General features: G+C 36.2%; 1 protein-coding gene and 1 pseudogene across 1 annotated transcript; one reads left to right on the top strand and one right to left on the bottom strand.

Moving 5' to 3' along the window:
* Positions 1-1892: 1892 nt before the first annotated feature.
* On the bottom strand, positions 1893-16824 carry LOC129088190 (HMG box-containing protein 1-like; annotated as a pseudogene).
* On the top strand, positions 16748-24618 carry MRPL15 (mitochondrial ribosomal protein L15). Its single transcript, XM_054595108.1, has 5 exons — positions 16748-16959; positions 17747-17901; positions 18480-18645; positions 21301-21424; positions 21899-24618. Exons 1-5 carry the CDS (start codon positions 16852-16854, stop codon positions 22234-22236), a joined length of 891 nt encoding a protein of 296 aa, XP_054451083.1. The 5' UTR covers positions 16748-16851; the 3' UTR covers positions 22237-24618.
* The last annotated feature ends 899 nt before the right edge of the window (positions 24619-25517 follow it).

Raw genomic sequence — 25517 nt, forward strand, 5'->3', positions numbered from 1 at the left:
CCTTTATGTTAGGCTTTTAAATATTTGGTTGTGTTAACCCTGAGAATGAATGTATCTGTCAGAAAAGGCTCCTGGTGGGTAATGAGGCTCAAATTTATAAACAGAGCCCAGCAGTCACTGCTAAACAGGTCTCTCACCCAAGCCGTGTTTCACTTGCACTAACCTGCTTGCCTCCTCCACCGAACTACATGCCTGTGTTGGTTCCTACCACCTCAGCCAACCCTTAGGAAGGAGTTCCTGGAATCATATCTCAACCAATAGGACTGAGACTTTCCCATTCAACTGGAGCCCTGCAGCTAATCCTCATTTGCATTTTCAGTGACCAATCAGCTGCCCCATTCTGACCAATCAGAGAGTGCTTTTTGGACCAATATAATTGTGAGGATTTTCAGTTCCTGTTTTCATAAGAACAGACTGATTGAGGTCGGGAGGCAGGAACTTTTCCCTGTTTAAGCCAACTTGACTTCTGTCTTGATGGGGTGTGCTTTCAGTTTACCTCAAAGACTGTGCTTCCCTGGATAGAGCTGCAATGTTTACTGTACTGTCTCACCAGAGGTTTAATACCAGAGCTGTAACACCAGGGCTCCTGTTTCTGGCTGCCTCACAGCTGTGCTGTATCATAATTGAGCTATGTCACAATTGAGCTGTTCTTCAGCCAAGATGGTCCACAACCAGGTTGTTTCCCAGCTATGCTGTTTCACCATTGAGCTGTTTGCACTGAATAAAGTTCTGTCACCGCACCTGAAGTTGGAGACTCCTGTTGGCTTTGAATTGGCCATGATGGTCTTCACATGACAGTTGTGCTGTAAATAGAGAAAATAATACTATCTTTAGCTCTTTTTTAAAAACATTTTTAAATTATTTGAAATACTATGCAAGAATATACTGTGCAAAGTTTAGGGACATCATCATGACGTGTAATGAACTGAAATCAATATAAAGCTGTGATTCCTAACTAGAAACACCACTTGGTAAGTAACATGAAAGCCATGATTGTAACTCAGAACAAAAGCAGCTGTATTGCCAATGTATTTGATCTAATTTAGGCAGTTGGAGGAAAAGTAAAGTGCAAGTATTGCACTGCAGTAAGTGCAAAGTCTGCCCCCCAACCATAAAAATATGACAAAATAAGATATTTAAGATATGTGGCTAAGGTGATATAGAACATAAAGTTTTAAAATACAAAGGTGTCAACTGTTAATAGCACCATTACAGTGACTATCTCCGAATGGTGTTAACTTTACCCTGGCCTGTGCTAGTTCTCCATTGGAAATAATGGATGGGTGCTGCCACCTGGTGTATAAACTCAGCATGCTCCCGTAAATACAGCAGGTGACACCAGCCACCTGCCACATGTTCTGGTAGCCTCTTGGCACCGGCCAGAGTAGGAGCTCCTGTGTTTGGCACAGATGCTGAGCCATGTAGTGGTTGCTCCAAGAAAGGTCAACTCCCAACTTCTGTCTCATTCCCTTATGTGTATGATACAGATTAATAAGCAGTAAGAAGCCAGTGTATAAAGAGCAGTTACATATTTTTAAATTCCTCTTTTATACAATTTAAAATAAAACATGTATATACTTCTCCCCTCTTTCTACTATACTTTAGCACCACAGGATATCAATTTTCAAACCTACATTACCTGATACACATATGTGAACTTTGGAAGGAAAATAAAGCAATTTGGTTGACAATGTTGATAGTTTTAGATTACTTAATGCTCTAATGGAGAAAGCATATCCTCACACTTATTATTAAATCATTTCAAAACTCAATGCTGTCAATGTTATGGTCACATGAATTCAGTACAAATGGTAAGACGTGATCTTCTTAAGTCTTTAGATCAACAGTCTATGTTTATGCAAATGTAGATTTAATGTGAGCATCCTGGTTTACTATTGTTGTGAGCCTGAACTGATTCTTTTCCTTTTCCAACAGTCAGGATTTAAATGTCTTTGTTCTTCAGCCAAAGCCTCTGCTTCTAATGTACATACTTCTCTCTTTATTCTTCATTTTCTTCTACCTATCACCAAGGATTACACTTATAGGTCTGTTATCTTTCCTTAGATACATCTAAGTATATTCAACTCCGTATTTTTTGGCAAAAAGACCAATGAGGGCATTCATTGGTCTTTTGCACTTGTTAGAATTGGCATGCACAGTCCTGAGCTGTGGTTTTTAACTACTTTAGCATACAAAGAATTGGAAGAGAGCTGTGATGATCCAGGTTTTTACTAAATCCAGATCATTCAGATTTTTTTTAAAGATTATATTTATTTCTTTTTATAGAGAGGAGAAGGGAAAGAGAGGGAAACATCAACATGTGGTTGCCTCTGACATGCCCTCTACTGGGGATCTGGCTTGCAACCCAGGCATGTCCCCTGACTGGGAATTGAACTAGCAACCCTTTGGTTTGCAGGCTGGCACTCAGTCCACTGAGCCACAACAGCCAGGATGACCTTCCAGATTTTTACTGAATCCAGTTCTTGCAAAGTCTTGACCTCCAGGCCCTCCACGTGATAGAGATGCATGATGCTGATGAGCCGTACTATTTAGCATATAGACTGCAGATGAGCCCATAGATCTAAAGTTATAGTTTTTAAGTGTATCAAAAAAACCTGAGTCATCAAAATTAATGGCAATGGAATGTCCAGGAGGTAAACATACATCACCAGTATGAATTTTACAACAGAGAATGTCATGTTGTACCGCAGTCAAGCTTGGATAAAATGATGACCAACCTTTATTCTTCACAGAATGGATGGTCCAGCTTATACATTACAGCAAATAAACCATCTTCTACAGTACTAGGATCAAGAGTCAATTCAGTGTATACTCACCAAATGATACACTTTCTTTATGTCATAACAACTTTAGAGCATCAGAACCATAGTCTTATGAGCCCCATTTGGAGATCTTTCTCATCACAGCCTCCAGTGCTGGCAAAATCCTCAAGATGCTGCCATTCCATATTGCTTCCCTTATGAAAGCACAGCCATATGCCTTTCAAAAATAATGCCAAGCTGTTGAAGGCCAGGAACTGTACTATCCCAAATCATTATCTTATAGGAGAGAGGACATGGAGAAAATACTAGGTTCTGACTCACTATTTGCCCTTTCATGTCTGAATGGTGCATCCTCCTTCCACTGTATTGGGAGTCCCTGGTTTTAGGGACTGTAGCCTCACCAACAGGCAAGAGGACCCCAAGGCTAGAAATAATCAAGGAGGCCTTGGGAAAACAAGGCCACTGAGGAGACAAAACCAGCCCCTCCTCCCTCATATCACCCTGCTTTGTCCTGTGATAGTTGGTTAGTCAAAGACAGGTAAGATCTCTCACAAGGAGAGACGACCTAAGACAGACACGGCCAGTATGGGAAGCAGACAAGGACTTGGGGGGTCATGGAGAAAGGGCAAAAAGGCCCACATCCCTCAGCTTGGCTTGGACATGGTCAGAGTCCTCATTCTATCTGAAAGAAGTCTCCTTATCTCTTGGTGGCTCTGCCCTGCCCACATGGCTCAGGCTTGAAGCAATACTAAAGTCAGGTATAGCCCTAAACTGGATTGGGCACTTCCCAGAGGGAAATCAGGCCTACAGCTAAGTACCTGGAAGCATGCTTTATTCTTCCCTCAAAAACTATAATAACCAGCTCATACTGGAAAGGAGATTTACATTATTCATAGACCCTGGCCTGAGGCAGATCTCTTGTGTTCTTTCAATTGTTATCTATTTTCTGTTATCTATCTGTTTTCTGTAAACAGCCTTTTGGTATTGATTGATGAGCTTTGCATCCATACTCCTGCGCATATGGTTCTCAATAAAAGCTTTTGGACACGGGAGCTCAGGGCCTTCTCCACTAGAGGGATGTTGCCATGTCCCCTCTCTTGGCAAACAGAAAAGTGTTTGTGAGGACTCGTGTTTATTCCCCCCATCCATGACAACCCTGGGAGGGGCTTTATGGGATTTAGAGCCCTGCTCCCTCCTTAGCTGGCTCCAGACAGTAACCTTCAGATCCAGGAGTGCAGCACTCCCCCTGCGACAGACTTGTCGATTTTGATGCCTTTTAGTGCTTCTGCTATTTTTGTTCCACCTCTTCCACATAAGCAAAACATTTGCCTTTGAGGGTTTTTTTCATCGGGGGAAACAAAACAAAGGAACTAGGGTGAGATTGGGTGAATAGGGAAGGTAGGGCATGGAGTCCATGCTGTTTTTTATCAAAAACTGCTGAACACTCAGTGTGGTGGGCAAGGTGTGCTCGTATATCACCCATCATGAAATGGGCAAACACTTTGAAAAAGTTGTAAAAAAAAAAAATGCATTGAAACCAAATGCAGCCTCTCACAACGTCAACTGGTACACTGATACAGATAGGTTCCTAGTACACTCACTTAATGGGGAAAGCCTGTCAACGAGGGGCCCACCCTCCAGGAGGTAATTCCATTTTTGAGGGATTCCCCCCTCGTAACTAAGATTTTATCCTAGGTTTTCTTCTGAAAAATTTATAATATTAGTTGTGTAAAAATGAATAAAGGAAAATCTGATTCAAAATGGATTCAGGAAATGATGAAGGGAGGGCTCTCAAGAATATACCGTTCCTGGCAGCTTACTTAACACACCCCAGCAGGAAGAAGCTTACTTTATTTAATGCGGTAAGTGGAAGGATGATTTTTCTCTTTGCCCACCAACAATAAGAAGCTTCCACAAGCCAGAATTCCTGCTCTCCTCCAATCAACTTTTTTCCAAAACATCCCCTTTCAATTTCCTTCCTTCCTGCATAAAATCACATTCATCTCCTTTGTTCTCTGGACTTGCCTAGGGTTTGCCATAGTTTGCACATCCTGAATTGCAATTCCTCTGCTATTCCCAAATAAACTTAATTTTCCTGCCTAAACAACTTACCTTTTTGTTTCAAACTTTGGCTGCTTTTATATTTAAGATATTTGTTATGTTTCATTTCGAACTAGTATTTCTGTATGGTATAAGATAATAATTGATATGTCCAATTTTTTTTGCATGTGGGTATCAAATTTTCTATCATCATTTATTGAAAATATTATCATTTCCTCTTGACTTCCCTTGGTATATTTGTCAAAATCAGTTGTCCATTGGTTATTCACACACACAAGAATGGAGTTGGACATATTTCTCACACTGCTTACAAAATTTATTCGAATGAACCAAAGACCTAATTGTAAGAGTTAAAACTATAAACTCTTTGAAACATAATACATAGGTTTAAATCTTTGTGACTTTGAAATAGACATTGGTCTCTCAGATTTGAATGGACATTTCTCCAAAGAAGATACACAAATGACCAATGAACACATGAAAAAATGCTCACCATATTAAACAACTAGAAAAATGCAAATTAAAACAAAATGAGATACCACTTCACATTTACTAGGATGTCTATAATAAAAAAGATAACTAATGTTGGCCAGAGTATAGAAAAATTGACACACTCACACTACTGGAGGGACTCCCCAATGGTGCAGCTGCTTTGGAAAACTGTTGCTCAGGTCCTCAAAAATTTAAACATAAAGTTACCATTTGACCACAATTGGAGAAATTCCACTCCCAGGTATATACCCCAAATAACTGAAAACAAATGTGCTCATAAAAACTGTCCACAAATGCTTATAACAGAATAATTTATAAAAGCCCCAAAGTGGAACAAATGTTCATTAGCTAGTAGTGAATGAATAAATAAAATGTGATATATCCATACAATGGAATATTACTCAGAAATGAAAAGAAATGAGAGATGCTACAACATTGAAAACATTGTACTAAGTGAAGAAACTAGTCACAAAAGACCACAAATTGCATGATAGCTTTATGTAAAATATCCAGAATAGGCAAATCCAGAGTTAAAAAGTAGATTGATGATTGCTTAGGGCCTGGAGGTGAGGAGATTCACGGAGAAATGGGGAGTAACTACTAATGGATGCAGGGTTTCCTTTGCGGGCGACCTAAATTTTCAAAAATTGTTCAGTGATGATGGTTTCACGACTCTCTGAATGTACTACAAAACATTCATTTTACATTTAAAACGTGTTAACTGTATAGTATGTGAATTATATCTTCATAAAGTTGTTATGTTAACAATCAATTACCCATAAATTTGTGAGTCTACTTTTGAATTCTTTATGGTGTTCCATTGATCCATTCCTATTCCACTACCACAATGTCTGGGTTACTGTAGCTTTACAATAAATTTGAAATCAAGTAGCATTAACCCTTTTACTTTGCTCTCCTTTTTATTCCTAAGTTGTTTTGACTATTCTATATATATGGAATATATATATGTGCTTTATATATGTGCTTTATATATCTAAGTTCATTTTATTTTTTTCTTCAACTTAATGAAAAATATTTATTTAAAAAAACCCCTGTGAATGTCATACTTAATAGAGAAAAACTGGATGATTTCTCCATAATATCAAGAGAAAGGCAAGGATGTCCTGTCTCAAAACTCTCAACATTCTTCCTGATATTTTAGATAATGCAATGAGACAGGAAAATAAAAAGTATACAAATGGCAAGGGAAGAAATTAAAGTCCTTTTTCACAGAGGCATAATTGTCTAAGTAGAAAATCCTAAAGAAGGAAAGAAGGAACTCCTACCCTTCGTGACAGTATGGATGGAACTTGAGAGCATTGTGCTAAGTGAAATAAGTCAGGTAGTGAAAGACAGGCACCATATGATCTCACCTATAAGTGGGACCTAATCAACAAAACAAACAAGCAGCAAAATATAACCAGAGACATTGAAATAAAGAACAAACTGACAGTAACCAGAGGGGAGGAGGAAGGGCATAACGGGGCAATGAAGTGGAAAGGTCCTCAAGGAACATGTAAAAAGGACCCATGAACAAAGCCAAAGGGGGTTAAGATTGAGAGTGGGAGGTGGGGGTGGGTGGGGCAGAGGAGAGTCATGGATGAAAAATGGAGAAAACTGTACTTGAACAACAATACAAAATCATAAATAAAAAAACATGAAAAAATGGCCATAATCGCAAAACTGATACAAAAATTCAATGTAATCCCTAATCAAATACCAGCTGCCTTTTTGCAGAAATTAATAAACTGATCTAAATATTCACGTGAGGGGTTCCCCAAGAAATGCTGTGTTCTCAGCCACCCAAAGCAGCCGTGTGTGCTCAGGCTGGGTTCTCTTGGGACTTCTTGCTCTGCTTTTTGGGACTGTTAGCACTTGGAGTGGTATCTGGGCGAAGCCCTACATGATGTCATTTTGTCTCCCACTTCATTGGGGGATGGGGTGAGACAGCAGTGTCTGCTCAAAGAGCCATTTACAAAGAGGGAGGTGATTCATCAAGACGGAAGGTGATTCTCCAGTCACAGTGCACAGGAGGTTAAAGTGGGGAAGATACTTGTTCAAGCCAGTTTGCATTCAGATTTGCTGGTGGGCACTTTCCTCAACATTCCAAGAAGTACAGGGCAAGGACCCTAAACCCTCTCCCAGGCCTGAGTATGCTGCCAGGCGGGGGTAGGGGGGTGGGGAGTGGACTTATGGGAGTAGGGAAGATTCTTTTAGTCCCCCACTACCTGGCTTCTGGTTCCCAGCTGGGTTTAGTTTCAGAGAATGGTCTCCCTGTTCATTTGAGGACTTTTAGGGCAGCTGGGGTTGAAGGTGAAGGGAAGAGAGACTGTTCTGTTCCAGCAGTCTCTGGGGCCAAGGAAGGAACTGCAGTCTACATTTTACTTCCTTCCCTAGAGAGTAAGTGGCAAAGTTGAGCTTGAAACCGAGTGTTTGGACTCCAGGTTCCTTTCTTACACTTGTGTGCCTAGGACATGAGCTCTGGGCTTATCCACAAATAAATAAATAAATCTTCATGTGAAAATTCAAGGAACTGAAAATAAAATAATATTGAAAGGTATAAAGTTGGAAGATTCAGACCTCTCAATTTCAGAATCTGCTACAGAGCTATGGTAACTGAGACAATGTCCTACTGGCATACGTACAACGTATAGTTCTATGGAATGAAATTGAGAGTCCGTACTCATTTTAGAATTGACTTGTTTATTTCTTCCAAAAAGCCAACTGGGATTTTCATTGAGATTCTCTTTAATCTATAGACCAACTTGAGGAAAACTGACAATTGAGTCTTCTCACCCATGAACCAATCAATGTATCTCTCCATTTATTTAGATAATTTGGACTTCAGTCAGCAATGTTTTATACTTTTCAGTGTTTAAGCCTGCATATCTTTTGTTGAATTTATCCCTAGAAAATCCAAATTTTATGCTATTGTCAGTGGTATATTAAATTTCATTTGAGTATTTATTGCTAGATATTTAAATATGTGTACCTAGTTTTTGCATATTGGCCTTATACTGTCATCTTGCTATCCTGACTTAAAAGTTAGTAAATTTTTCTGTAGATACCTTAGGATTTTCCTAGACAATTTGTACTTAAAAAGAAAGACAGTTTGATTTCTTTTCCTATCTGTATGTCTGATTTTTTCTTTTGCCTTATTTTACTACCTAGGCTCTCCAATAGAAGTGAAGTAAACATTGTTGCTTCATTCCAGATTTTAGGGTAAAAACATTCAGTATTTTGTCCTGAAGTTTAATGTTAGCTGTAGTTTCTGTAAATAGTCTCTATCAAGTTGAAAGAGTTCTCTTATTTTCCTTGTTTGCTGACAGCTGTAATGAATGAATCTTTGATCATGTCAAAAATTTATATTTATTAAAAGGATGTTTTCTGTAGTCTGTTAATAGGGTAAATTATATTGGTTAATTTTAATATTAAGTCAAACTTGCATTCCTGGGATAAACCCTATTTAGTCATAATGTATTTTCCTTTATATAATTTAGTTGGATTCCATTTGTTAAAAGTTAAGAATTTTTTCATCTATTTTCATGAGGGATATTGGCTTACAGTTTTTTTTCCCTTGTAATGTTTTTATCTCATTTTGGTTTCAGGATAATGCTGGCTTTATAAAATGAGTTAGAAAGTGTTCCATCTTCTAATGTGTGAAAAAGTTTCCATATAACTGGTACTATTTCCTTCTTAGAAGTTTGGAAGAGAGTGGGGAAAATGGGGAGATGGGTGTACATTTTCAGTTTTAAGGTGAATAAGCTCTGTTGGGGGCTCTAATGTATAGCATGGTGACTATACTTAATAATACTTCAAGTATTGTATACTTGAAATTTGCTGAGTAGATTTTAAGTGTTCTCAACACACACACACAAACAAGGTGCTATGTGAAGTGATGGATGTATTAATTAACTTAATAGTGATAATTATTTCACCATGTATACATATATCATATCACCATATTGCACCCATAAAGTGTATATGATTCTTATTTGTCAACTATGCCTCCATAAAGTTGGAAAAAATGTTGAGTAGAATTCACAGTAAAGCCATCTAAGCCTGAAGTGGAAATCAGTTTCTTTAATAGGCATAAATCTAATTACATTATTTATATCTTCTTTTTAAAGAAACTTTTTAAAAAAGCTTTTTTGAGATATAATGCATATACCATATATTTTACCCATTTAGATGGTTAGTCTAAAGGTTTCGCACCACTGTCTAATTTTATAGTATTTCTCTGCTTCCCTCCCAAAAAAACTTGTATCCATTTGCAGTCACTCACCAACATTGGCCCTAGGAAAAAACTAATCTATTTTCTGTCTCTATAGATTTGCCTGATCTAGATATTTATTATAAATAGAATCATACAATATCTTCTTTCACTTAGCCAAATGTTCTCAAAGTTCATCCACATAGTAGCATGTAGCAATACTTCATTTCTTCTTATTGTCAAATAATATTCCACAATGTGGACATACCCTTTTGTTTATCCATTCATGAACTGATGAACATTTGGGTTGTTTTTACTCTTTTCTTGGTCATTGTAGCTAAAGGTTTGTCTATATTTTCATCTTTTCAAGTAGTAACTTTTGGACTTTTTGATTTTCTCTATTGTTTTTCTAGTCTCTATTTCCTTTTTTATTTTCAGCTATAATCTTTGATATTTTTTTCTTTTAGTTTATTATTCTCTAGTTTCCTAAGGTAGCAAGTTATATTATTGACTTGAGACCACTTTTCTTTTTAACATAGGTAATTATATCCATAAATAATAAAGGCAATTACAGCTATAGATTTCCCTCTTATCACTGCTTTATTTGCAGTGCTTCAGACCAGTTGGCTCTAGTGATAAAGGTTTAGTATATTGTGTTTTCATTTTTATTTCATTCATCTCAAAGTATTTTCTGATTTTCTTTGTGATTTCTTTTTTGACCCAATGGTTGTTTAAAATAGTATTATTTAATTACTGTATATTTGTGAATTTCCCAATTTTTTTCACTAATTCATTGTAGCCTGAAAATATACTTTGTATGATTTTAATCATTGAAATCTATTGAGGCTCATCTTATATCCTAGTGTATGATCTTTTTTAGAGTGTTTCACGTGCATCTAAGAACAATATGTATTTTGCTGTGGTTGAGTATAGTGTTTGACAGATGTCTTTGATCCAGCTAGTTTTCCAAAATATTTGCTAGCTTTGCAAATCTTCTATAACAATCTACTTTCTATCAATAGTTGAATGTGGGAAATTGAAGTTCCCAACTATTATTGTTAAAATTGTCTATATTTTTCTTTTAATTCTGTCAGTTTTGCCTCATGTATATCGGTACTTTGTTGTTAGGTGCATATATATTGATAATTGTTTTATTTTTCTGATGGATTCACCCTTTTTTCATTATAAAATGTGCCTTTACCTTTAGTAACAATTTTTCTCTTAAAATCTAGTTTGTCTGATACTAGCAGAGCTGCTTCAGCTCTGTTATTGCTGCTGTTTGTGTATCTTTTTCCATCCTTTTACTTTGAATTTTTCTTTAACAGCATTCTTGAGATATAATTTGCATATCATAAAATTCACCCATTAAAAGTCAATGGTTTCTGGTCTATTACATTATTGATTTTTAAAAACTGTGGTGAATATATGTAACAAAAATTTGGCATTTTAACTATTTTTAAGTGTGCAATTCAATAGCTTACTTGTATTCGTTATTGCACCACCATTTCTAAAAATTTTTCTTCACCCCAAACAGAAACTCTGTAACTATTAAGCAATAATGACTCATCTACTTTTCGTCTGTATGTATTGACTTATCCTAGCTATTTCATATAAGTGGATTACAATATTTGTCCTTTTGTAGTTAACATATCATTTAGCAATGATATGCTAAATTTTCAAGATTCACTTATGTTGTAGCATGTATCAATCTTCATTTCCTTTTATTATTGAATAATATGTCTTGCTATTATACACTACATTTTATCTGTTGGTAGACAATTGGGTTGTTAAAATATTTTTTGTTTTTGTGAATATTTCTTCAGTGAATGCTGGTATACAACTATTGAGTCTCTACTTTCAGTTCTTTTTGGTATATTACCTTCAGGTTTCAGTAAATGACTATGATGTGTCTGGGTGTAGACCTCCCTTTATTTATCCTGCTTCTTGGATACATAATCTTTTCATATTTCCTAACTTTTCAGCCAGTGTATAGTAAATATTTTTCTTCTTTCATCTTCTTTTCCCCTTTCCCTCCTTCTTCCTTCCTCCCTCCCTCCCTTTCTTTTCTTTCCTTTTCTTCCTCCCTTTCCTTTTCTTTTTCTTTCCTTTTCTTTTCCTTTCTCTTTCCTCTTTCTTCTCTCCTTTTTCCTTTCTTTCTTTCTCCTCCACCCTCCTCTTTCTCTTCTCCCCTCCCTTCCTCTTCTTCTATTTCTATTACATATACATTGGTGTGCCTCATGGTGTCCTTTAACTCTCTAAGGTTCTGTTCATATTTATTCATTCATTTTTCTCTCTGTTGCTCATATTTCAAAGTCTCTATCAATCTATATTTATGTTTTCTGATTCTTCCACTTTTGAGTTCAGACTTACTATTGGGCTCCTCTTGTGAATGATTATCCAGCCACAAACTTAATGTTCTTTCCAGAATGTGCTTTCTCACTTTTTTGCAAAGTAGATATGCTGAGAATTTTCCAAATCTTCAGTTTTGGTTAATTTTTCTAATCCATTACCCACTTCTAAAGCCACTTCTACAATTTGAAAAATTTATTACAGCAATACCCTACTTCCTGGTACCAAAGTCTGTACCAGTTTTCTAGTACCACAGACTGGGTGGCTTATACAACAGAAATTAATTTTTTAAAAATTCTGATGGTGAGAAGTCTGAGAAAAGGTGTTAGCAGAGCTGGTTTCTTTTGAGGCCTTTTGTCTTGTTTTGTGGATTACTACTGTCTTCTGCTGGTGTTTTCACAATGTCATTCCTCTACACAGGTTTTTGTTCATTTTCTTATGAGGACACTAGTCACTGCAGATTATGGCTCACCCTAATGACCTCATTTTAACTTAATTACTATATAAAGACAACGTTCTCCAAATACAATCACATGAGGTATTGGGAGTTAGGATTTCAACATATGAATTCTGCAGAAACACAATTCAGCCCATAACATCCTTCTTGGTATGGAACCTGCATTCTATGAACAAGCTGGGATGCGGGCTCTCAGGACCCAATATTTTCAATCTGCCACCACTATGGCATAGCTTCCACCCTACTGATAAGGGCTAATTGGGGTAAAAGGGCCTCAGTCCTTTTGGCTGCACTTGACTGGAAGAGAGTTTCTACAAAAAGAAACTGAGAGTATTAGAGATGCCAGCAGCTTATTCTAAAGAGAAACTGTCACCCTAGTCTGGGAGTTAACAGGAGAGAGAAATCCATCTTCTTGTCCAAAGCTACCTAGAATTGATATCTCTCCAAGCTGTGAAAGGGTATGGTAGTGATAGGAGTGGGATGTGGCTCAAATGGCACAGATTTCTCTGTTCTTCCCAGATTTATTAGTTTCTTGAATAAATGTTTCTTTACTTGGTCTATGTCATTAGAACAATTTAAAAAGAATTTATATGTTAAATAATTTTTACCAGTTAAATTATCGTTTCATTGGTGATGTGTTCTGCCAAGTCCTTACACTACCATTACAGAAGTCCTGTCTCTATTGCTTCTTGAATCAGCTTGGATAGTTTGTGGATTTTAAGGAATTTGTCTATTTTATCTAAGTTGCTGAGTTTATTGGCAGAAATGTGTCCACTTTATTCCTATATCTCTTTCAATGTTTGAAAGATCTGTAGTGATGGCTCCTTTCTCTTTCCTGATATTAGCAGTTTGTATCTTTTTTGTTTTTATCCTTGTTGGCCCTGCTTGAGGTTTGTTTCATTGATTTCAAACAAACCATTTTGTGTTTAATTGATTTTCTTTGGTTATTTTTATTGATTTGCCTTATACTTTTTCTGCTTATTTTGATTTATTTTCCTCTTTTATCTAACTTCTTAACTATTGAGACTTTTCTTTTTTCCAATGTGAATATTTAATGATAAACATTTACCTCTAAGAACTAGTTAGCTATACCCCACAAATTTAATGTCATACTTTTTTATTTTGATAAAAATATTTTAAAATTTTTTCTGTGATTTCTTCTTTGATCCATGGATTATTTAGAAATATGTTTAGATCCCATATACATGGGGATGTTTCAGATATATCTTTTATTCTTTTTTAATTCCATTGTGGTCAGACATTATAGTTTGTATTATTTGAATTCTTTTACATTTCTTGAGACTTGTTTTATGGCTCGTTATAATAAATGTTAATCATGTTATATCAATGATCCAAAATGTTAGAATGTTGGTTAATAGAGTTATTCAAGTCTTCTGTATCTTTATTCATTTTCTGTCTACTTCTTTGATTATTTGTTGTGAGAGGGGTTATGCATCCATAATAGTGGCTATAATTCTGGATTGGTTTTATAAAAAAATTTATTATTTTATTTTTTATATATCTTTAAACTGTTATTAGGCACATATATATTTAGTATTGTTTTGTTTTTCTGTACAATTTGACAATCTCTACGTCGGCTGGCACTCAGTTCACTGAACCACAACATGAGGGCTCATTTTTTTTTTACATAATGATTCAGTAGTCACTCTTAACTGGGGCTGGAAACAGGAGGGACCTTAACTAGACCCTTTTAAGAAGTTGAGACGTTTTCCTACTACATGGTCTCCTTAACTTGATTTTAACAGGGTTTAGCACAACATCCCAAACATGTGGGTTCTTATAAATATTAATAAATATTAATGTGCAATGATAATTATATAAAACTTCTTTAGGTTTAGTTCACATTCTTACAACATAGATGAAACTCAGAGCATCTGAATACATGTCATTAATTTAGCTCAAATAAACTCAACATTTTTTAAAAAAAGAAACTCATGGAACTACTTTGACAATTTTATATGCTTAATCAACATGTTGGATATATGGGTAAACAGGGAACATACAAGTTAACTACAAACAACTCCTTCTGCTATTATTCACTGATGTCCACCAATAACATTACATAACCTACACAACAAACAGCATCAGCTTCCAAGAAGAGTAGCACATTGTTTTATACTTCTTGTATCTCATTTATTCAATAAAATTTTTTTTATGATAAGAAACATTACTGGTACTAACACTCATCCAGAAATTAATTACATAATGAAAAAATGATTTTCTAGGTAGAGGGAAAAATGTGTATCTTTCTGTAGATTAGTTCATATTTTGCAAGATATTTTGCAATTTTCTTCCCAGAACTATGAAAAATCTGACAAGATGATGAAATATATTGAATTGAGAAACCTTAAAGGCAGAAGCTAGTTTCCTTTTTCCCTTATATTTTTTGTATTGTACTTCTAAATAGAGTCTAGACCTTATCTTCATATTGTTTTATAGAACTCATATTTTGTATTTTTTTTGTATTTGTACTACTAGGTCTACAACAGGTCTACATTATTTTTTAACTTTAAAAATATTCAGTTTGGAAAGTCTCCCCTACTAAACTTCAAACAAACTAGGAGAAAGATCCTACTTGACTTCAGCAACAGTTTATCTTTCTTGTCTTGCTCATAAATATAGCTTCAATATAGGAATGAAAGCAAACTTTTCTTTCTGTACTTTTTTAACATTTGATTTAAAATAACCTTAAAAAGCTTTAGTTAAACATAGAAGTAGCTGCGGTGGACAAAAGGAGGCCACATACTAAACCTGAGAAGCTCAGGGGAGCCCTGCATGGTGGTGGGGTTTATAAACTCAGAGAAAGTAACTGCAAATGAATTTTCATGTTCAGACCAAACTAAAAGTGAGTCATCAGGTCCTGGGCCTGCAGCTTCCTTGACAAAGGCCAATCTTTACCTTAAATAAGCCTGTCTATTGCCTTTTTGCATCTAAGATAACATACCCTTGGAATCTTGACCCCTTGAGAATCTTCAAGATCCCTGAGGGCACACCCATACACCAGAGCCCAAGACTACAGAACCTCTCATTATTCTCTTGTTCCTGGAATACCATCTCTATGTGCTGTAAATGTTGATTGCTAACTCTCCTATACCTACCAATCTAAAAGAAGTGTCACTGCATTTTACTCTTTATTCAATATCAGGGATAGCCCCCCCCCCCCCCCCGCGCCAATAGCTTTCTCCTACCTCCCTAATGACCACCAATGAACTTTAAATAACCCTCCTTACTCTCTTCCTTTGATTTTAATACATAAAATAAGCTGTAAAACTGCCATTTTCTGACACATTTTATCAATCTGTTGAGATTTTGCTTCCCAGCAATTGTCACTATGGATCAAATAAACTCATAAAAATTCTCTACAGGTTTGGATGTTTCTTCTGTCAACATTACCCTCCAAAAATTTCTCACTTTTACTATCTGTGATTGCTAATAGAAATCAGCACCCAAACAAACAAACAAACAAAAAATCCCCAGGAAGATGGTAAAATATAAAAAGAAAAAGGAAGGTCTTCTATATTAGCCTCAACTAAGGCAAAAATTAAGGTGACATTTTTAGAGTAAAAATATTAGGAATTTTGTGCTGCATACTCAATTTTTATATTATTAAAAATACTAGTTTTAATAATAGGAGGCACTGTAAGTTTGAATCCTGGCTTGCTGATGGTTGTGAGACCTTGGTCAAGCTACCTGACCTACTTTTCTAAGCTTACTGTCTCCATCTATAAAAGGTAATACCTACCTCTACCAATGGTTGTTTAGTTAGATTTATCGAGTAAGCTGACTTAACACAGCCCTGGACACTTAACAAGCCTTGGTATGGTTCCTATCATTAAGTGAAATTAGTATCCCAGTGACTCTGTTAAAGCAATATACAGGCACACGGATGAGAACGCAGAGTTTAATCTTATTCACAGGTTATTACTAGGGAGGCATGTTAATTGCTGGACATGAGTATTACTTCGTTGAAATTAATTTTTTGCTAAAGATGTTTACTTAAAAAATACAATTGTCCATACCTAGTTGCATATATTGAGTAGTATTTTCGTATCTTACCGCATGTGGTTACCCAAACGCAAAGCTAATATTTTAGTTTAGCGCATTATTTTATTCCAGGTTCCACGTTGAGATCAGAGAAAACACTGCCTCAAAATGACTACCAGGTCAGACACAGGCTCAAAGATTCCCTAAGGAACAACGCTGGCAGTGCGTGGCGTAAGAAAATTTTGTACATTGGACGTGCAGAGAGCCCGACGTCAAGGAACGAACTCTCAAAGTACGATCACGCGGCCAAAGAGAAAGACCAGGTTCAGGGGCCGTGGCGCGCCGCTGGGCAGAAGGCGTAGCGGACGCAGCGGATGCAGCGGACGCTGCGGTACGACAGGGGCGGGGCCGAGGCCGTAAAGCAGCGTCCCGGGACCAAGTGGATGAGGACGTGAGAAAGGCATCGGTTGAGGTTCTTGGCTGTGCAGGTTATGGCTGGTCCCGTGAAGGGTAGTGGGGCCAGGGCTCTGGACTTGGTCCGAGCCCTGCCCCGTGTGAGTCTTGCCAACTTAAAGCCGAATCCAGGTTCGAGGAAACTGGTAAATGGCTGGTGGCGGTGCGGCAAACGCTGGGGGACGGCGACCAGGAAAGAGGGCCTTTACTGCTGGGTCGTGCAGGAGGACTCTATTCCCGAAGGGCGTGTAGTTGAACGTAGGGTTGCAGTCCTTAATTGCATGGAGGAAAATCTTTCCACGTGGTCCCTACTCTTAATAAGGTTTATATTTAAAAGTATAAGTTAATTAGAGTGGAGGAGCGAAGTCGCAAAAACTACAAAATGATTGCCTCATTCAAGGATTTAAAATGAAGTGCTTTCCCAATATATTTTTGTCTTCGTGGGAAAGATTTGAATTGATTCGTTACGTTAGATATCTCTTGAAAATTACTGAATACAGCTCTGAGAAGTTGACATTGCCATTTAAAAAAGAATACGTTGCTTTTGAGAGGTGACAGAAAATGAAAATATGTTAATCTTTAATATATGTAACAAGTACATATTTACAATTGCAAAATAAATTTTCTCGAATATCCTATATCATTGTGGATGTTTAATTCTAGCATTTTTCAATGCAAACCTGTCAGAGAATCCTTATTCGTTGCTTTTGAAACACAACTTGGACTCTGCAGGAGTCAGCTACATCAGAGGCAAAAATACTGATTCAGAGTGTGTAGACATTAGAGCAGCTAGAACTGTGCAGGGGCACATAGTAATTTTAGCTAGTATGTGTTGGTTGGATGAATAAATGGCAAAAAATATATATAATGAAAAGGTAAAATACAGTTTTAAAAAATGCATCTGTAGATCATAAAACTCTTTTCTCTTTGTAGGAAAGACGACGAAGAGGTCGGAGAAGAGGTAGAAAATGTGGCAGAGGCCATAAAGGAGAACGGCAGAGGGGAACCCGGCCCCGGCTGGGCTTCGAGGGAGGTCAGACCCCATTTTACATCCGAATCCCCAAATACGGGTTTAATGAAGGACATAGGTAAGGTTGCTTTTGCTCTTTAAAGTAAAAAAATCCCTAATTTTCACTGAAAATAATCTAAAAAATAGCTTGGTAATAATTTCAATTCACTTTGAAACCAACTTTTGCTACTGTTTCTCTGACCAGTTTTGGTAATGAAATTTAGCCTGGATTAGTAGGAGGAAACCTGAGACATTACACTCAGACCTGAAAAATGGAGATAATAATGCCTGCTCTCATGGTTGTTCAAAGGCTTAGAAAAATATATATACACAAATCTGGCCCTTTGTGTCACCCAATAATTAATGCATAATTCAGATAATGGGGTAGATTTTTCACAAATTTATTTGTGTAAATGAGTGAAATAAATGCTTGGAGAGGTAAATTATTTTTAGTGGAACAAAAGAAGTACTGGTTTTGTTTCATTATAAAAAAGCAAGCAATATTACATGTTTTTATTATATTCAAGAGCGTTTTATTTTGTTAAAACATCGAAATTGATGGAGGAAATCACAGCACAAAACTTTGAGCTGATTTGGAGAACTTACAGAAAGATAAGTTTGACTGAGTTTTTCAATTGTTACTTTCTTATGTTGTAGCTTCAGACGCCAGTATCAGCCTTTGAGTCTCAACAGACTGCAGTATCTTATTGATTTGGGTCGAGTTGATCCCACTCAACCTATTGACTTAACCCAGCTCGTCAATGGCAGAGGTGTGACTATTCAGCCACTTAAAAGGGATTATGGTGTCCAGTTAGTAGAAGAGGTAAGTCTCTTGATTAAACTTTTCTTGGAGTTACATAGAAGGCTATTTCTGATTTCCATATAATCATCACTTTGCCTTCTTTTATTTTTATCCCTTTTAAGTTGTCACAACCATTACATAGCAGTGACTGTGTTATACTCAAATGTGGTTTTAGGAAGCCAGCATTCTTTCATTGAGGGGTCTCTTTTCCATGGTCCTGGAATGCTCTGCTTGTACTCATTCACCTTGCTCCATCACTTTCTTTGGTTCTTTGTTCATATGTCACCTTTTGACATTTTTTTTATGAGGGACCACTCACATATCCCACCTCATTCCCCACCACCACACTCATACTTTGTCTGCCTTACCCTACCCAAAGTATTTTTCTTTGAATATATGCACACCTCATATTTATTACCAAGTAATGTATTTATTTTTTATTGTTTTCCTCACTATCATGTAAGTTCTTTGAGTGCAGGTACTTTGATTCATTGCTATTATTCCCTATATGGGCTCATGATAATCACTCAATATTTATGGAGGAAAGGAATAAATCAAATCCAATTCTAATTATAGTAAAGAAATTCTCTATTTTTATTAATTGGCCAGGAGTTTCAAAAGCAGATAAACTTGTACAGTGTTAATCAACTACTCCTCTTTCTTGTGTGTCAGTAATATAGCTGTGTGCACTAGAGGGAAGCATATGTTTATTGAAAAGTCTTTTACGATTCCTTTGGAAAAAATAAACCTTATGGGTAAAAGCAATACAAATAAAATGATTTGGAAAGAAAATACCAAATGCATAATTAAGCCTCAGTATTTACTGTGGATGTATAAGGGAATACATATGAAATTAACCTGTGGAAAAATCCATGACTTCCTCAGCCATTAAAGTGCAAATCCCAACAGCTTTTAAGCATGTGTCTATTCTAGCCACAATAATCTTGAAAACTATACAAGGTCCCTGGCTGCATAAGTACTGTTATACATCATTTATAGCTTTGTAAACTGGTTGACCTTTTCTGGATTTCAGATTTGCAATAAATAGTGACTATTAAGACTATTTTTATCCTTTAGCACAAAAATACCAATTTAGGAATGTATGTGCTAAAGGAAAAACAAAAGAAACCTAACCAATACAAAGATATTCCTAAAAATGCATTCCATAAAACTGAAAATAATGGAACTAATCCCAATGTCCAAGGATAGAGAAATGGTTAAGCAATTACAGCATAATAATAAAAAATCATAAATAATAATTTTTTTTATTATTTAACATTATGTTATTGAGTCAAATGTGCCATTGATTATACAAATACAGACAGGAATTATACATGGAAAAAAAATGTGAGAAAATGTGCCTTGAAATTGATGGAACATTTTTGAAATACATTAGAAGTTTATAATTAAGAAAAAGAACTTGATTGGGAGCCAGCTTATTTCAACCATACCAAATTAGCAAAATATTTTTGTCACCAGAAAAAGAATGCTAATGCCAACATCTTTTTATTTTTGTTAGAATGTTTTGAAATTAAAATAGCCCTGGTTGGGTGGCTCAGTTGTTTGGAACAGTGTCCTGTATACCAAAAGGTTGCAGGTTTGATTCCCAGCCAGGGCACTTACCTAGGTTGCAAATTTGATTCCTGATTGGGATGCATATTGGAGGCAACCAATTGATGTTTCTCTCTGAAATCAATGTCTGTCTGCCTGTCTCTCTCTCTTTCTCTACTCCCTCTTCCCTTTCCCCTTCTGCTTCCCCTTCCCCTCCTACTCCCCACCTTCCTTCCTCTCTGAAATTAATTAGCATATTCTCTGGTGAGGATTAAAAAAACAATAAAAGTAAAATATAGCACACACATCCTAACTAAAGTGACCAAAAAACAGATCTCTAAAGTTTAGTACTGCATTTTTTTAGTGTTGACCATTCTCAGATAAGGTAGACGACGACGTCGTCATCATCATCATCATCATCATCATCATCATCATCAATTTGGAGGCTATAATAAAATCAGTTGTGAATGCAAAGTAAATTTCTGTTGTTTTGCCTTTTTCCCTAGAGGGGGCTGACCTGTTTAAAGCTCAGATATTGTTGTCAGATCTTTTGTTCTTCCCCTGGTCCCAACCCACTCATCCCCCTTTTTATCCATTTCTTGACCTCCTGCTTATTTAGGGATAAGGAAATCAAGTTTATATTATATAGCATAGTGTAGTTATTGACATTGGTGAGTAAACCTTCAAAGTTGGATTAGAATCCTAGCTTTGTTATCTTGGGCAAGTTCCTTAATCTCTGCTTCAGAGTCCCCATCAATGACATTGCTTTAGCAGTAATTCTGCCAGAGTTGTTAGGAGGATTATACAGTCTAAAATTAATGAAGTACTGGGAGTGGGTAGTTATATTGGTGTCTACTAAATACATCAAATGGAAATACAGGGGTGGCAGTAATTGGTAAAACAAGATGGTCTAAAAAAAATCTTAAAAATTTGATATTGTTTGATAGGATGTCAGAGCAGAGGTATTTAAAGTAGGAATGACTAAAAAATAAAAATTAAAAAATAGGAATGACTTACATTGTAGGCACTTTGGAGGAGAAAACACTGTAGAAAGGAAGCTTGCCATAATTCATTACTTTTATTCAAGCCATCTATACTAACAGGCTTTGTTTTAACATATTACAGGGTGCTGACACCTTTAAAGCAAAAGTTAATATTGAAGTACAGTTGGCTTCAGAACTAGCCATTGCTGCAATAGAAAAAAATGGTGGTGTTGTTACTACAGCCTTCTATGATCCAAGAAGCCTGGGTAAGCTTGTTCTGCAGTCATTTGCTTCTTTGTGTCATCCTGGCTGCCATGAGGATTTTAAAAGTCCTCATGGTTCATTGACTTGTAGTTCAGGTACCTTGGTTTTCTGTTTTAGGATTTCTTATTAATGATGTGGCTAGTGGGACTCCATTTTTTAAAAAATATACTTCAGCCAGTATGTCATAAAGAGGTTTAGTTTTGATTTTAAACATGAAGCTTAAGTATGATGTTACCTATGCAAAAGAAATTCGTTATTCAGTGGTAACTGAGGAGTTACTTTGACTTTTAAGATGCAAATGTTTGAAAATGAAGCATTTCCATTTGCTTACTTAAGACAAGCCTATTTAAAAAACATTCTTAGAATTAAGTTCTGATCTTGGTAATATTTAAAAATTAATAAAAAGAAAAGTATTAAAGATCATAATATAGAGACAATGTTTGCAATTTTTTTTTTTATTTGAAATTTTTTTTTAGAAATTCTGTGCAAACCTGTTCCATTCTTCCTGCGGGGACAACCCATTCCAAAAAGAATGCTTCCACCTGAAGCCCTGGTCCCGTATTACACTGATGCAAAGAATCGTGGTTACCTGGCGGATCCTGCCAAATTTCCTGAAGCAAGACTTGAACTTGCCAAGAAGTACGGTTATATTTTGCCTGATATCACTAAAGATGAACTCTTCAAAATGCTTAGTACTCGAAAGGATCCAAGGCAGATTTTCTTTGGTCTTGCTCCTGGATGGGTGGTGAATATGGCAGATAAGAAAATCCTAAAACCTACTGATGAGAATCTGCTCAAGTATTATAGCTCATGAATTCTCTTCCAATAAAGCAGAATTGTAAGAGAATACTGGAAAAGGAAATGAAACATACATATTTCTCATTGCATTTTCTTAATTTGTAATTCTCCAGATGCCTTTTAAAAAAATGTTTTTGGTGTAATCATATCTTTTTTCTGTTTTAATCTAAAATAAAAATTAAAATGCAGTAAGCAAGGACTGAACTCAAACTGCGTGGGTTCTGTCAAGGATACAGACTCACTGGTGGTGTGCCAAAGGAAAATTATAACATGTAGAATATTTCTAGCCCTGACTAGTGTGACTCAGTGGATTCAGTGCTGGCCTGCAAATGAAAAATGTCACCGGTTTGATTCCCTGTCAGTGCATTTGCCTGGTTGCGGGCCAGGTCCCCAGTTGGGGGCGTGCGGGAGGCAATTGATCTATGATGCATCTCTCACACATTGATATTTCCCTCTCTCCGTCCCTTCCTGTCTCTCTAAAAATAAATAAAATATTTAAAAAAAAAAAAATAAAGACTTAATTAAACAAATATGTATTTCTAGCAGATTTTTTTTTACGACCTTTTCATCCAGGTCTTGTCATTGTTGCAAATTAGATTGAATGGGTAAGTGGGATGGGATTGATTTGCAGGCCTGCTCAGTCAAGGTTAGACCATTGCTAGTGAGCTGGTGCCCTCTCTTAATCAGTAGCTTCAAGGAAGCCCCGCTAACCAGTGTTCAGACAGTAAGCCTCCAACTCAAGGAGGTTAAGATGTGGAATGTGAGTTTAAGGTTTAAGACTGGTGGTGAGTGGCTTCTAAGTAGTATGGTATTTGCTACAAATTGAAACAAAAATTTCAAGTGAATTTTCTCAACACTGATGCATATTTATTGTGAACAAGCCGCTAATTAATTTCTGGAAGAAAATGTTCTAATTCTTACTAATATATATTTACTTTTTTCATAGATATTAGAGACCTTAGTCTTCCCGTCATTTTAAATGGTGTTGAGAAATTGTTCAGTCAGTATATAAGCTGTAAAAACAATTGGTAATCTGAAAATTAAACACAATTTAATATAAAAGATTCAGCAGTCAGTAAGCTTATTTAGATTTTCAAAGATCTATCTACCACAGCATGAATGAAATGATTCTCAGCTATGTGTTTTCTTAAAATAAATTAAAAAACCTAAATGGTGCAAAATTTTGTTTTGTTAGCTTATTTACCTCATATACTGCTGACCTGAAATTCAGTTTGTAATTTATATACCAAGAGTATATTTCAATTTTTATTCAGGATTATATAGTTTGGCTTTTATTAAACCATTCCTTAATACCAGAACTTAGGAGAATCTATTAGGGTCTTCTTCTGTGATAGTCACCTAGGAATTTCAGAGGACAGGCAAAAATTTAAAAGTGTGTTTTTATTTTATTTATTTCAGATACCCAAGTGACAGAGTTGGGGTGTTAGGATTGGTTTTAGCTCTATTAATAGGAAGCCCAAATCACAGTTGCTAGAATGAGATAAGTTTATTTTTCTCAGACAGTTCCAAGATCAGTGCAGGGCTGATTGCTCTCTCTGCCCCACAAAGTCACAGAGACTGGCTTCTTGTTTAGCTCTTTCTTCTCTAGAGTGAAATGGGCAACTTCATAATCCAAACTGAGATCAACAAGGAGTCAGCTTTTCCTAAGGAAGATTCAGAAAAACTGCTACCCAAAACATGCGGAAACCCCACTAGCCAGAACTTGGATACAATCCTCTTCTGCAAAGGGGCCTGGAGTCTTGTCTTTGGTAGCTTATATTCTTAGCTTAAAAATTCTGTTACAGTGGGTGAATAAGAGAGGATATATTGGATAACCAACATGGGAATTGACAACTATTTTGTTATTGACTATATTTCAGCCTTTAGGTTAATTGACTTAGAGTAGACAAACATCAGAAAAAAATGCAGAATTCTTTAATTTTATGTTTAGTATATTCACCATTCTGGAATGCTGAGTTCAGTAAGTTATGAAAGTCAGTAAGGTGGTTAATTCATCAATTTTATTGAGTAAAATGTTTTTGAAGATTGATGACATAGCTCCAGAAACCATCTGAGAAGAATCACTTTTACCTGTGCCTGCTTTTTCTAAACATTCTGTCAAGAAAGCCATCTTAACACTCCCGATGTTAAGTATCTCGAAAGTTATATTCGAATATAGTATATGGAGGAAAAGAGATAGATTGCAAAGAAAAATGCCAAGATACAAAGCAATTTTTTGACGATTATAATAAGCCACTAAGTGTTAGGAATATAATACATTTTCTTTTTTTAAAAATCACTGCTGGGGAAGTAATAAAAGTACTCAAAAGTAATTCATGTTCTGAAATTATGTAGTAGTGAAGTATAAATAAATAAAAATAATAAATAAAAGGTAAAAGTCCATATTCTCATTTTGTTGCCCAAAACCATTTCGCAGAGTTGACTAAACCACTTCAGTTTTGTAGTCCTTTTTTTCCTAATCAAAAAGGGAGACTTGTGCATTCTGATTTTGCTTATTATATCTAACATATTTCAAAGATTATTTTCTGAGTATTTTCCATTAGGGTATATAAACTTTGCACCTTACTCTTAAGCTGTTTGAAATAGCCATTAGATAAGTCCCCCCTTCCCTCTGACAGCTATTAGTCTATATCCATTCCTCTATTTGATCAGCTTATTTTGTTCATTACATTCCACACATAATTGAAATCATAGGGTATTTGTCTTTGTCTGGCTTATTTCACTTAGCATAAAAATCTTCAGGTCCACCCATGCTGTTGCAGAAGGTAAGATTTCCTTATTTATAGCCACATAGTATCCCATTGTGTGAATGTACTACAGCATTTTTATCCACTCATCTACTGATGGGCACTTGGGCTGTTTCCAGATCTTGGCTATTATAAATAACACTGCAGTGAACATAGGGATGCATATATTCTCTTGAATTAGTGTTTTGGGATTCTCAGGATATATTTCCAGAAGAGGGGTGATGTTGGGGACCACTTTGTGTGGTATTGGAAATTGTAGCCCTGCGCCAGCCAGGCCTCATAAGGGGCCTGTAAGTCTCTAACAGAGAACTGGGAATGCTGGGAGGCAGACATGACCCAATGCTAGTACCCAGGGTTCCCGTGGAATATCAGGCCTGAAGAACGCATTGTACCCTGTGAAGCTTGCTTTGCTTCGTATAGTCCTGTTAATATAAACCAGATGTTTAAGCTCCAAACAGGAGTGAATTCCTAAATTTAGGAGCCATTCATATCTTAATGACCATCTGATGTCAGCTTGTCTAACAGACCC

This window comes from Pteronotus mesoamericanus, unplaced genomic scaffold (assembly GCF_021234165.1).
Source record: "Pteronotus mesoamericanus isolate MK-2021 breed Mesoamerican mustached bat unplaced genomic scaffold, CSHL_Meso_final scaffold_54, whole genome shotgun sequence".
NCBI classification, from domain to species: domain Eukaryota; kingdom Metazoa; phylum Chordata; class Mammalia; order Chiroptera; family Mormoopidae; genus Pteronotus; species Pteronotus mesoamericanus.